This window comes from Haliotis asinina, chromosome 5, assembly GCF_037392515.1.
Source record: "Haliotis asinina isolate JCU_RB_2024 chromosome 5, JCU_Hal_asi_v2, whole genome shotgun sequence".
Classification (NCBI taxonomy): Eukaryota; Metazoa; Mollusca; class Gastropoda; order Lepetellida; family Haliotidae; genus Haliotis; species Haliotis asinina.
Window position 1 is genome coordinate 21,024,170 of NC_090284.1, and position 14,256 is coordinate 21,038,425.

Here is a 14,256-nt window from a genome sequence, read left to right on the forward strand (position 1 = left end):
TCAGTTTTACATAAAGAGCAAATATCATCGTTAGTTCATAAACATTAATTCCTCCTTAGTATAGATGCGGTGTAGAAATTCCAGTGGAATTCTATAGCTTTAATATCTTTTGTCCTGGAGTAATATACTAGGATTTCTCCATTTGGAGAGGTTAGATTAAAGCTTTCCACTCACTTATCACACACCATCAATAGGTTGAGTTATTCAATCATGTGGGTGCTATATCTCTGTAATTCTTCTTGCTCAAGACGTTTTGACAAATATTTTCATTTTTTAAAGAGTGTGTGCACTGTGTAAACCGACTTGGAATGTAGCAGCATTGAATCACATTCAGCTTAAGCTATAGCTTTATATTTTGGATATTTTGAACAGATCGCTGTGCCGTATGCACTCTTTGATTACTGAATGGACAACCACAAAGTTATTTTTTCTTTTGATGTTTTAATACAGGTAGCATCTGTTTCAAACCCAACATGAATTCAAACATAAAGAATTACGCTTTCCCCATTACTGGCAGTAGTATGTATCAATATTATCTGTAGCCATGACTACTATTGGAAGTACGTCACAGATGCAAATGGATGTATTGCATAACATCCAAGAAGCCCTCATCGCTGCTCGCAGCTATATTTTTTATTAGGTTTACTGATGTAATTGCATGTCTTATTGATCTTAATTTTGTCCAGAACACCCTCAATAAAGCCTTGAAATAACCTTAAATTTTGGTCTTGAAATTTTGTACAAACCCTCAAATGGTTCAACTTTACCAGGGATTGGGATAGAGAACTTTGAGAATGGGCCATTTCCAGGATTATTAGCCATTTTTGGAATTTAGAAGGGGCCACTGTATCAACAGTAAACTTCAAAATTTAAATGGGTCATTTTTTATTCATATGTACAAAATGGCCCATGGCCCCTGCCTTTCCCAATCCCTGCATTACCCCAGCAGCTTATATAAATTATCATGTAAAATCTGTCAACCTTATAAAAAAAAGCCTTATGTTCAGAGAGCTTTCACAATGTTCCCATAGTACAATATTTATTCCTATGATATGATATTAATGATATGGAAACACGCTCAGTTATTAATCTTACTATATGTGAACAATTAGTTTCTGGGTACTGTAATAGTTTCAGTAGGAACGAGGGAGTGTGTAAATATTTAACGTCTCATCGGCAATATTGTAGGAATGAATATTGTTGTCTGAAAATTAGCCAGTGACACAGTAATAGTGGTGGTCCGATTAACTAAAATTATTGGTCATAGTGATGACACAACCAAGCAGTCAATCATGTTTCCTCATAATTGAACATAAACAATTCCGGAACACTTTTGCAGTTTTGACTGCTATATTTTATAAGCTTTGCAACCTTGTTCTAAGTCAAAACTGAATTTATCTCAAAGACTCCAACAAATTTGTGCCCTTAACATACAAGTAATCGTTTAATTTAAAGATGTGAAATTTGCATATGCATCTTGTGTACCTGACAAATCCCAAAGAACTGTATGTTTTTTTGTTTATTTTTGTGCATTTAATAAGAAAACCCGGAAAATTTCATTATGATGCTGCCCAATTATTTTAGATGATTGATTGGTTGTCAGTTGTGAGATTTTAACAAATTCCAAACAAAAGTGAAAATGTGTTTCCACTGGAAATATTTCCTAAAGTAAGAATCTTCGCCATGAAAAAGTATACATGATGCAAGCATTTCTCCTTTTCTTCTAAATGCTTCAGAAATATTTTCGATCTTAGCAAGAAGAGCGCATCACACTGGAAATAACATCACAAAAAATAATCAGCATTTTCCGGCATATACATAGTGCTACTGAAATCAAACCAGCTGCTTCTGTTCGGATGTTAGTAAAGTAACAGGTGTTTGTAGACATTGTTGGACTTAGTGATTGATTTCCCACTCGTGATGTGCGATATTACTCGTGCAGCGTGACAATGCACCATGTGATGGCCTGAGGAACAGCTGCCGTGTTACAGAATCACCATATCAATACCTTGACTGTATGGTAATCACTGTTTGTTTAGTTGATGACATATAATTTGATTTTTTTAGGTATTCAGGATTATTTTGGAAATACCAAACGGATTAAATATGCAGGTATTTTAAGATAATGACAAAATACATTCTTAGGTCATCATTTCATCATGGCTTGCTATGAAGCTTCCCACATCATGTTTGTTTATTGTCATGTGATAACGAACACATCGTCTCTGAAAATATAAAGGGGGTAATAAAAAATGTGAAAAGTCACTTTTATTTGTGTGCATGACAATTTTTAGTTTCCATTTTTAAACAAAAAATGCCTTAGCTGTATCCTGATCATCCTTTTGTGCACTATGAGACTGAGCGTCTTTTAGAATGAGTGTGACTGAATCTACAAGTCATTAACACATGCTAAATTTCCAAGCTGTATTTCTGAGAGAAAATAAAAATAAAAGTGTGTTCCTCCCCCATCACATTTTTTCTGTCAAATTTTTTTTTAAAACTCCTACCGCTCTCATCACTTCTAAAAAAAATGTCCCTGAGAAACATTTGTTTTATGCAGCCTAGTTTTGCTGGAAACAAATGATTATGTTTAAAATGAAAATGGTGTGGGAGAATCAGATCCTGAACTTGTGGAAAATCTAGACTTGCTTTATTATCAGCCTTAGTATGGTGAAAGGGATGAAAGGGAAAAATTGCATGAAGATTTAAGTTAGAGTTGGTCTTGACCAACCCATGCCTGTAGTGAGAGGCGACGCTTGTGATCAGGCGCTCACACTAAGTAATTTAGTTCATGAATCTCAATAGCTTGGGTTGATGCTCATGATATCAATCACTGGTTTGTCTGGTGTAGCCTCATTTATTACAGACCTTTGTCTTATATCTGGAATATTGCTGAATGTGACATTAAAGAACAAACAAATTAAAGGGAAGGTAATAGGGGACTGTGAGACAGTCTACCCAGGTAGTGTGAGATGTAGCTGAGGTTTAATTTCTTGAATATCTTCCAAATGAAACATGCCATATGGGTGCTTGTACCAAACACTCGTTTTTTGTGAATCATACCTACAGATAGTTGATTCATAAATATGCTATGAACAGATTTTTTTATGATAAATAGCATAAATGAATAAATGTTTTGCTTCATTGGCATTATTTTATACAAGCTTATGATTAATTCAACCTTGTCACCCATCAGTTATCATAATTTTCAGATGACCCTTGGATTTCAATAATAATATTAATAAAGATAAACGTGCATTTATACTGCGCACAATCCAGGCACAAAGCCTGCTCAAAGCACTACAAAATAACGTTTAAGAGTCTTGAGTAGAGGTTGGAATTTGATATGAAGGTAAGCCAAAAAGTCAGATGCATTGAAAGAACAGGTGTGTTTTGAGTCTTGATTTGAACAGCTTGAATGTGGGACAAAGTTTGATGTCAGATGGAAGAGAATTTCACAGCATTGGGGAGATGTGAGAGGATATTTTATAGCCAAACGATTTTAGTCTGCAGGAAGTAACTGAGTGAGTTGCTGTCACTGGAGATCAAGAGTGCAGAGAACTACACATCATTCTGTTGCCTTTTGAAAACCTTTCTCTTTAACATTGCCTACAACTCCAATTCTTAAAGTTGATTTCCTGATCAAGAACTTTTTAGTGCCACTGAGCAGCAAAAGTTGGAAGGTTTAGTTGTTATTATTTGTTATCATTGTTAATGTTCTGTAGCCAAGGATTTTAGTCTGTAGGAAGGAACTGTGAGTGAGTTGCTGTCACCAGAGCTAAGTCAGGGCTGGTGTTGTTGAGGCATGTGTATGTAATGCAGAGCACCTTGAATTGTATTCTGGCTCTGATTGGCAGCCAGTAAAGTTTTCATACGTGGATGATATATGCGAATACTTCCTGGTTTAGTAATGATCCTTGCTGCTGTGTTTTGGACCATTTGTAGTCAGGATAGATGTCTGTCACCTCTCATTTAATTACACGCGATTAAGTTTTCAGTTGAAAATAGGTTTTCCTGTTGCCATACCTTCCTTCTTCACATGACTTGAGTTGACATGGCATAGTCAAGGTAATGAACGGTTTCATATTCATCATACTGAATGTTGACTGATTTTCAAGGTATTGTAAGTTACCAGAATGTGCAGTCAGACACGACTATAGATATATATGCTGAAACTTTGAACACTCTGGCAGATAAAGTATCATTAGGGTGAGTCAGGGGGTGGAGCAGGTTTGGCACTCCACTGACGATGGTCAGTATTGGTATAGCAAACTTGTATTCACAGTCACAGGTTTCTGACTTATCTAACGGAGGCGACTCTGAACAACAAACAGCAAAGTATGAGCCAGAAAGTGTATAGATTGCACAGCCATCTGTGCCACCTTTATTTGCTACAGTACCTGGTAGAGCGATGTGATGATAAATGGCTGTTATTTCAGATTCATCAGTTTCCCGTTTACAGCCCAGTATGGTTTAGTAGAGATTCCAGTGATGAACATATTAGATAGTTTCCATCTAGATGTTAGCAGGGTTTCCATATAGTACAGTCTTGGAGCAAGGCTAGTCTCCATCATATTATGGTAAATACCTTGCATCCATTTGCCACCATTTGCTTGATATCAAAATAGACATCTCATACTCAATCTCTCTGATCACTATATCATCGCAGAATTTTTCTCACTAATTACTGCGATGTGTTTGGTTGACTAGTTTAAGTATCATGCAATTCAATTCATGCTGAAAATGAAGCTTTAGTAGCAGCCCATGGTGAGAGTACTGAAAATGACGGAATGGAAATATTATACCTAGGTAATCAGGAGCAGTAACTTGACTTGCTTGCCATAAAGGCGACTAACGGGATTGGGTGGTCAGGCTCGCTAACTTGGTTGACACATGTCATCTGTTCTCAGTTGCGCAGATCGATGCTCATGTTGTTGATCACTGGATTGTCTGGTCCAGACTCGATTATTTACAGACTGCCGCCATATAGCTGGAATATTACTGAGTGCGGCGTAAAACTAAACTTTTGATTGTATGGAATTTCTTACCTAGGTTCTCTTTCCCAAGTCTGTTGTGGAGCAGTGAGGTAGCATGGCGGTTTTCAGAGAGCATTCAGATGTTGGTCCAGACTGACCCAGAGTGACAACATTGGGCGAGTGTCTGCCAATGTTGGCCCAACTCTGAATGTTATCTGGGTTAAAGCATTTACTTGTTATGCCAAAGAACCAGGTTTGATTCACCATATTGGTACAATGTGTGAAGCCAATACATATATTGAAATGTCCCCTGTCTTGATATTGTGGGAACATTACTAAAAGCTGTGTCAACGTAAAATCACTCGTATACCACAATACTCTTCTCACTTTCAGCTACCCATTTGTTTGTTGAATGTGTAGCAATGAATCTGAGTGATTTGATCAATATCAGTGATTTAGAAACAAAATAATCAAACAGAACTCTAGACACACCTCTCTTCTATAAATGTCCTCAGTGATGTAGTCAAGTCATTGATGAATAGATGAAGTGATTAAGAATTTGGGTCATCTTGATACTGTTATCACCTAGGTCAGTTATCACTTGATTGTTTTTATAATCATCTGTCACATTGATTGTCCTGTATAACCAGGGATTCAGAAAATTACAGATATTCAAAATGTGTTGATTTGCTTTTGTTGTATGTGTCTGTTGAAAATATTTAAGTTTCATTGAGCAAAAGATTGTAATTGAAAAAGATCTTCTACTCTGATTTCTATGTGTGTGAAGATATGAACTCCATATCCAAAGTAGGATGTATTAGGTGAGCCTTGTTATCAGCCAATTAGTGTCAAGGCTTCTAATATCTTGGTATGTGTGAGCTAAGTGTTCAAACCAGCTTATGTGATTGTTGCATCGTTTTAGTAGAAAGTATAGCAACGTTACTATATGCTTGTACATTGTTCTGGCACCGTTCACTCATCACACAGAAGACCTCACTCACTCACTCACTCACTCACTCACTCACTCACTCACTCACTCACTCACTCACTCACTCACTCACTCACTCACTCACTCACCCATGTTATTGTATTTGAGTATTTGAGTACATAAGAATCAATGAAATATGTGTTTTCTCTTTTGGTTGTATTTGTTCAAATGAAAATTTCTGAATCAGCTTAAGAACGTACTCATCTGATGTGACTTTCTATGAACATGTCATCAAATCTTGATGTAGAGAGCTATCATAATCATTTTAATTTTACAAATTTTTATCGCAATAATTTTTTATCCAGATTTCATTCTTTACAGACTGTCATTATATAACTGGAGAATTGCTGCGTTTATTCAACCACAATCAAACACAGTACTGAATAAAAAGGAATAATTAATATGCACAGTCTTCACAACAACAACAAAGGAAAACATAACCACTCTTTTCATGACTTTCGCTCATGTGATATGCTGTTTGATGTGCAAGAAACTTTGCCAAACTCTTGTCTAATCTTTAGATTACAGCAAGAAAGTTTTCTATAGTAATTCTTTAAAGCAGGATCACTGAAATGCTCGACTGTTTATTTCACATGTTAACATTGTTGCATAGTCAGTATTAAAAACAAATACACTTAAAATTTGCTGCTGAACAAAAGAGAATTAAAGATTGTTGTATTGTTGAATTGTCACAAACATGCAACATACTGAACATTTCGTTTTCCAAAATTGCTTACTGTATCATTTTTACAATAGTTGACTAAATTGGTCAATAGAAACCATATGTTTCTTTGTGCAACATTGTATGATAACAGGCGATATCAAACAATACATCCCATGGTTGAACATATGTGTGTGTATATATATATACCTTTCAAAAACAGTGGGGAATATTGGGTTTACAAGATGGATAGAATGCAACTGATGAAGCCAAAGAAGAAACAGATGATGAAGGAAATTAAGGGAAATGTGACAATTTATTCCATTCCTTCGGAAATGTGTCATCTGTATGGATATATATTACTTTTTCTCATATGCACTGCCATTCACCCAGGCTGGTAGTATGCATACATACCTTTTAATGGTATATTTCCAGTGCATGTATACAAATGTGTGAAATAATGGTAATGTATGTGTATCTCAGATATATGCACAGGAATTCAAATTTTTGTTTTGAAAGCCATAATACTATAGCTCCGACAACACCTCGTACCTAAATCCATTCAATGGGTGGTCAAAGGTGGAGAATTATAGAAATGAAAACAGTAGAAACCAAAAACAAAACTCACTGAGACGGGTGCTCCTTCCAGTGATGCCATGCTTTGATGTGTGAGTTTCAGGACGTGACCGACAAATCATCAGAAAGGAGCTGAGGAATCTCCAAAGACGGCCGAGTGTGTTTCAATTATAACCAACATTGTGTTTATGTTATTACCGCTAAACTACCGATATGGATATGGGCTGCGTTTGTTTACATTTGAGATGCAATTCCTTCAAATTTGCTGTACTTATTTCAATTGCTTAGTGGGGCCTGATGTTGTAAGTCTTCAGCTAAACAGTTTAAGACAATCACATGTCTAAAACACTGCTGGCATGAATATATTGTATTCAATATTTTGTTGTGTCATCTCTTCCCAATTGTTTTGGCAGGTGACTTTTCAAGGATAGTGTCTATTTTTTAAGAGGACAGTTTTTGAGGCACACCAAGACTTACTCAAGACACTTTTATTGAAACCAAACACCTGTTGACAGCAGACACATGTTCAAGGCAGAAACTTATTGTAGCAGTTATTTATTGAAGACAAACTGTTACTGTAGACAAACTCTTATTGAAGCTGATGATTATTGAAGGCAAACTCTTACTGTAGACAAACTCTTATTGAAGCTGATGATTATTGAAGGCAAACTCTTACTGTAGACAAACTCTTATTGAAGGTGATGATTATTGAAGGCAAACTCTTACTGTAGACAAACTCTTATTGAAGGTGATGATTATTGAAGACAAACTGTTACTGTAGACAAACTCACATTGAAGCTGATGATTATTGAAGACAAACTGTTACTGTAGACAAACTCACATTGAAGCTGATGATTATTGAAGGCAAACTCTTACTGTAGACAAACTCTTATTGAAGCTGATAATTACTGAAGACAAACTGTTACTGTAGACAAACTCACATTGAAGCTGATGATTATTGAAGACAAACTGTTACTGTAGACAAACTCTTATTGAAGCTGATAATTACTGAAGGCATACCCTTACTGAAAGCAGACACTCACTGAGCAGACATCTGTTCAAGGCAGCACATGCTAAAAACAGGCCTTGGTCAAGGATTTACTGAAGCTTGCATTTTTCTGAATTGCACAATAATGTATTGCAAGGATAGTCACGAAAGCAATCTATAATTTTACTATTCAAAATTAACACAACCAATAGATTTATTGAAAGAAGTGCATCATTGATGATGCTGAGAGCTGAGTCTGTTGAAAATATGATGATACTGCTTCATTGTATTGATTTCACACTTGTTGAGTTTATTGTCAAGTGGGATTAGGAGCCTGTAGGTTGGTAATGTGATCGTCTGATGATAGTAACCACTGATGGATGTTGACGGGGAGGATATAACGTTATATGACATTAAGGTATGATGTATCTTCCGTGTCACTGAAATGTACCACGGTTTGATCGTCTGATAACAGTGAACACTGATGGATGTGGACGGGGAGGATATAACGTTATATGACATTAAGGTATGATGTATCTTCCGTGTCACTGAAATGTACCATGGTTTGATCGTCTGATAACAGTAAACACTGATGGATGTGGACGGGGAGGATATAACGTTATATGACATTAAGGTATGATGTATCTTCCGTGTCGCTGAAATGTACCACGGTTTGATCGTCTGATAACAGTAAACACTGATGGATGTTGACGGGGAGGATATAACGTTATATGACATTAAGGTATGATGTATCTTCCGTGTCACTGAAATGTACCATGGTTTGATCGTCTGATAACAGTGAACACTGATGGATGTGGACGGGGAGGATATAACGTTATATGACATTAAGGTATGATGTATCTTCCGTGTCACTGAAATGTACCATGGTTTGATCGTCTGATAACAGTGAACACTGATGGATGTGGACGGGGAGGATATAACGTTATATGACATTAAGGTATGATGTATCTTCCGTGTCACTGAAATGTACCATGGTTTGATCGTCTGATAACAGTAAACACTGATGGATGTGGACGGGGAGGATATAACGTTATATGACATTAAGGTATGATGTATCTTCCGTGTCACTGAAATGTACCACGGTTTGATCGTCTGATAACAGTAAACACTGATGGATGTTGACGGGGAGGATATAACGTTATATGACATTAAGGTATGATGTATCTTCCTTGTCACTGAAATGTACCATGGTTTGATCGTCTGATAACAGTAAACACTGATGGATGTTGACGGGGAGGATATAACGTTATATGACATTAAGGTATGATGTATCTTCCGTGTCACTGAAATGTACCATGGTTTGATCGTCTGATAACAGTAAACACTGATGGATGTTGACGGGGAGGATATAATGTTATATGATATTAAGGTATGGTGTATCTTCCGTGTCACTGAAATGTACCATGCTTTTGGTCATCTGATAACAGTAAACACTGATGGATGCGGACGGGGAGGATATAACGTTATATCATGTTTAGGTATGTTGTGTATTCTGGATCACTGAAATGTACGGCGGTTGTGATCATCGGATGACAGTGAACACTGATAAATGTGGACAGGAAGGATGTACATCATGTTAGGGTATATTGTATCTTTCGTACCATGGTCGTTTTTCCTTTATGACTCATTTCAAAACAAATGCTTTGGGAAGTTATAACAGAACTATAAATTTGAATTAATATTTTATAGATAGATTATTTTGAAGAGAGGTATGTCAAGTACAAAAAGAAAATATGATAGTGCTGAAAGAAATAAGGTTAAAGAAAGTTTGCAAGGGGAAAGTCTGTGCTTGACCTAGAGGACTCGACGTAGGCGATCCAGTCTAAACTCACTAGGAAACTTTTCAACTTTTAACTTTTAACTGAAATCATTAAGCTTCGTTATAAGTACCTTTAATGTCTATAGATTCCTGTGAAATAGATTTTCAGTATCATAATACCTGGCCCATTTGAGATGTTACTGTCAGCAGACAACAGGCTGGCAGGTTTTTTAATACTGCATACTACAAAACATAGCCTGCATCAAATCGAGCGAAGCTCAACCAGGTCCACTATTCAGTTTATTTCTCTAAAATATGTGATTGGAATTAATTGTCAAAATATGTGTTAGTGTGCATGTTATCCCGCAGTTACTTGACCGCCATCCTGACACAAATATGAAAATACTTCCACACATAGACATTATGAATGTTGGGTGGTCAGTTTGTGGACTTGATTGACACATGTTAGTTGTATAGATTGATGCTCATGCAGTTGATCACTGGATTGTCTGCTCCAGAGTTGATTATTCAGAGGCTGCTGCAACATAGCTGGAATGTTGCTGAGTGCAAGCACTAAACAAAAACAAAGTCATATAGTCATGATATTGAAGACCCTTGACCATGCTTTCATTGCTTGGACCTGTGAAGATCCGGGGTAGAATAGGTCTTCAGGAACCCATGCTTGCCACAAAAGGCGATCGTAGATGGCTGGTCGTAGGGGGCGACATATGCTATCAGATGGTCAAGCTCGGTGACTTTGTTGACACATCATTGTGTACCAGTTGTGCAGATCGATGCTCATGCTGTTGGTTACTGGATTCGATGATATACAGATTGCCGCCATATAGCTGGAATATTGCTGATTGCAGCATAAAACTAAACTCACTCACATTGAGTCAGATATAGTGCAGGCACTCAGTCTACTTGAACAATATAGTGCCAGAATATAAGTTGCTCAGTGTTTATTCACTTCGTTCTGTTTTTTTTAATTATCAAAATGGCAGTATTCCAGCTATATTTTGTGCTCATACCCAAATACTGAGGTTTTGCCCACTAAGCTCTACAATCCAGATTAGTTTTATGATTTCAGATTCTGACATAAAGACACAATCAAATAAAGAGTGTCTAATTTCTTTGTTGTTGCTGTCAAACTTCCTATCATGACTTGGACCACAATGGGAAATGAGAACATGTGACCAGGAAAGGAACTATATCAAGTGCTTTAAACTTGGTCTCATGACCCAGCATGTGATATGTTTCTTGGCAGTGTTTCCTACTACAGCATGATCTCAGATTACTTGTGATGACTCTTGTACTGTAGGTAGTGTAGATGGTGCATACAATAATGCTGGATCCGCTACTTAATCTTTATATTGCCTTAACACTTATTAAAGACTTCAGTAAATCTACTTCTGTATATTTAGTGGGTTACTTTCCACTCGAGAGTCAACTTTTTTATGTTAAGTGATCTGAATGCAAGATTTCTCATTCAAATTACCAGTCAAGAAATATGTTTGGAAGCTCTTGAAGGCTCTTTTGGTAGAGTTTGGTCAAAATCAGACTAGTGTCGGGGTATGAAACTCCTAAAAATTTCAGGTAGACCAGGGCTGGTTGCATGCAAAATATGCCAACCCTAACCAAAACTTACTACAGGAAAGTCCAGTTTACTTAGTATGATTAAATTAAAACATATACGTGTCTAAATTTTAACCTAGCGATCAGGCAGGTGAATTTTAGAATCTGGCAACCCATGTTGAAAATAACCCGTCTTAGGTGGCCAGGCAGTCAGGTACTTCGAATGCTGCTTATGTATAGAATTTTATTGATATACCAATTTTAATGTTTTATAAAATGTGATGAAAAACAAGGATTTTGTTTTCTTCTGCCGTGATTGATTTTGATATAATTAAATGTGAGCACCCTGGAGGGCTAGTGCTAAGAGCTCCTCCCTCTTTGTGATGCAGTTCAAGTGTTACTCAGCTTCCGGTTGCCCTTTTGCTCCCTATGCCTAGCTCCTCTACACTTTCCCAGTACTTCAGGGTGGATAACATGGTTTCTGGTCTGACTATTTATGTTTCGTAAGTGATACTGATCAATGTGCAGAAAAGCTGGATTTAGGAATTTAAGGTTGATTTGAGCATAGTTTTCTTAGAAACGCTTGGTAACAAGTTATGTCCTACTCCAAATTGTCATTCCTTTGTGCAGACATATTGCCATCACTTCCTTCCATGTATCATCTAAGTGCTGAGTGATAGCACATCTCTTGTAGCAGACACATAACCATCTCATCCTACCAGGTGCCCGACTACAGCATTGTCAACAAAGCCATTTTCTATACATCAGATAAGTCCCTTGTAGGAGACGTATTACTGACTCATCCTTCCAGGTACCCACTCTTTGCTGGACCATATAAGTCATACCTTGTGGCAGACATATTACTGACTCATCCTACCGGGTACCCACTCTTTGCTGGTCCATATAAGTCATACCTTGTAGCGGACATATTACTGACTCATCCTTCCAGGTACCCACTCTTTACTGGACCATACAAGTCATACCTTGTGGCAGACATAGTACTATCTCCTCCTTCTAGGTACCAACACATAGTAGGCTTTGCATATCAGATATATAACCAAGGACATGTTTCTCATGTTTCAGTCTCCAGATCCTGTGGGAGCCATTAACATGACGGAGCAAAAGCTAGGCTTTGTGGAAGAGGATCCAGACATGGTCAACATTCAGCTGAGTGCCAAGATCAAGGAGTGCGGAGCCGGACTCTGCACCCTTGACTACCTCAAGAAGAAGGTCCCCAGTATCAAGTGGATACCAAAATACAGGTAGTGTTGTCTCAGGCATGATCAGGGCACTGTGTTACAAAGTGATGTTAGTGCTAAGACTGGACTAACTCACTCAGTGTTAATACTTTATCACTGCTTCCAGTGAGTTGAACCCCCGGGCTTCCGTATAACCTGTGAAGTGTAGAATAGGCCCTCAGCAACCTATGCTTGCCATAAAAGGCGACTATGCTTGAAGTAAGAGGCAACTAACAAGATCGGGTGGTCAGACTCGCTGACTTGGTTGACGCATGTCATCGGTTCCCAACTGCGCAGATCAATGCTCATGTTGTTGGTCACTGGATTGTCTGGTCCAGATTGATTATTTACAGACTGCCGCCATATAGCTGGAATATTGCTGATTGTGGCTTAAAACTAAAATCACTCACTTACCTGTATGACAAACAAGCACTGTAACCAGTAGGCTACCCAGCCATCCCTTATAAAGTTACAAAGGGTGTAAATTGTTGATAGTTTCCAAAAGCAGCTGAATGTGGAAATTGTACCATTTTCTTTGTTCATATTGACACATTGAATCAGCAAGTGTTATATGCACATGGTTCATGGTTGATAGAAATATGAAATTGGATTTTCATGGCATGTTGGTTTATTGTTCAGTTTAGAAGTTCCTAGAGTATTTTTAACATTGTTCAATATAAATGTTAATATGATTAGTGAGTCATGCTTTGTACACAGTCTCATGTGGGATTGGTGGAACCATTGCGTCATGGGGGAAACAGGATAAAAACAAGAATTTACTCTGAAATCTGTCAAAAGTTGGACTGATCTAGATATCACCCATAATTGACCACTTTTATGGTTTGAAACTGACCGTGCCCATTCTTCATCAAGCAAAGTTCTGTTCAGTCAGAGCCTGCTCTACTTTGGATTCTTGATTGATTTTTTTCTCAAAGTGAAATGGAGAAAATAGGACACAATTGTAATGTCGAGCAGCATGCATAAATGTAAGATCAGATTTACATTCCTAAATTTACTGTTTCAAAATATGCTACACACAATTTCCAGCACTCACACTGAAGTTGTCACAAAGGTTGGTTGGTTGAATTGTTGTGTAGCACCACTCTCAGCAATATTACAGCCATTTGGCTTCAGTCTGTATATAATAAAACCAAACCAGTGACCAACAGCATGAGCATTAACCTACGTAATTGGGAAATGATGACGTGTGCCAGCCAAGTCAGTGAGTCTGACCCCCCTATTACTGTTGATGCTGCTTATCCTCATGCTGTTGATCACTGGATTGTCTGGTCCAGCCTCGATTATTTACAGACTACCACCATATAGCTGGGATATTGCTGAGTGCAGCGTAAAACTAAACTCACTCGTGTAAACGGACTTGTGTAACTGTATGAGGAACCTTTATGTTCTTGGCCCGTTTACCTGAGCTGACGTGGCAATGAACACTCCAGCATTTTCTACTCAAACTATAAGG

At 37.5% G+C, this 14,256-nt stretch overlaps 1 protein-coding gene across 1 annotated transcript in view; it reads left to right on the plus strand.

Moving 5' to 3' along the window:
* LOC137283420 (sodium-independent sulfate anion transporter-like) overlaps positions 1 to 14,256 on the plus strand; it is a 47,716-nt gene that overhangs the window by 5,579 nt on the left and 27,881 nt on the right. The window contains exon 2 of the mRNA XM_067814894.1: positions 12,628 to 12,806. Coding sequence (XP_067670995.1) covers positions 12,628 to 12,806 — 179 coding nt within the window. The remainder of the gene's footprint in view (positions 1 to 12,627; positions 12,807 to 14,256) is intronic.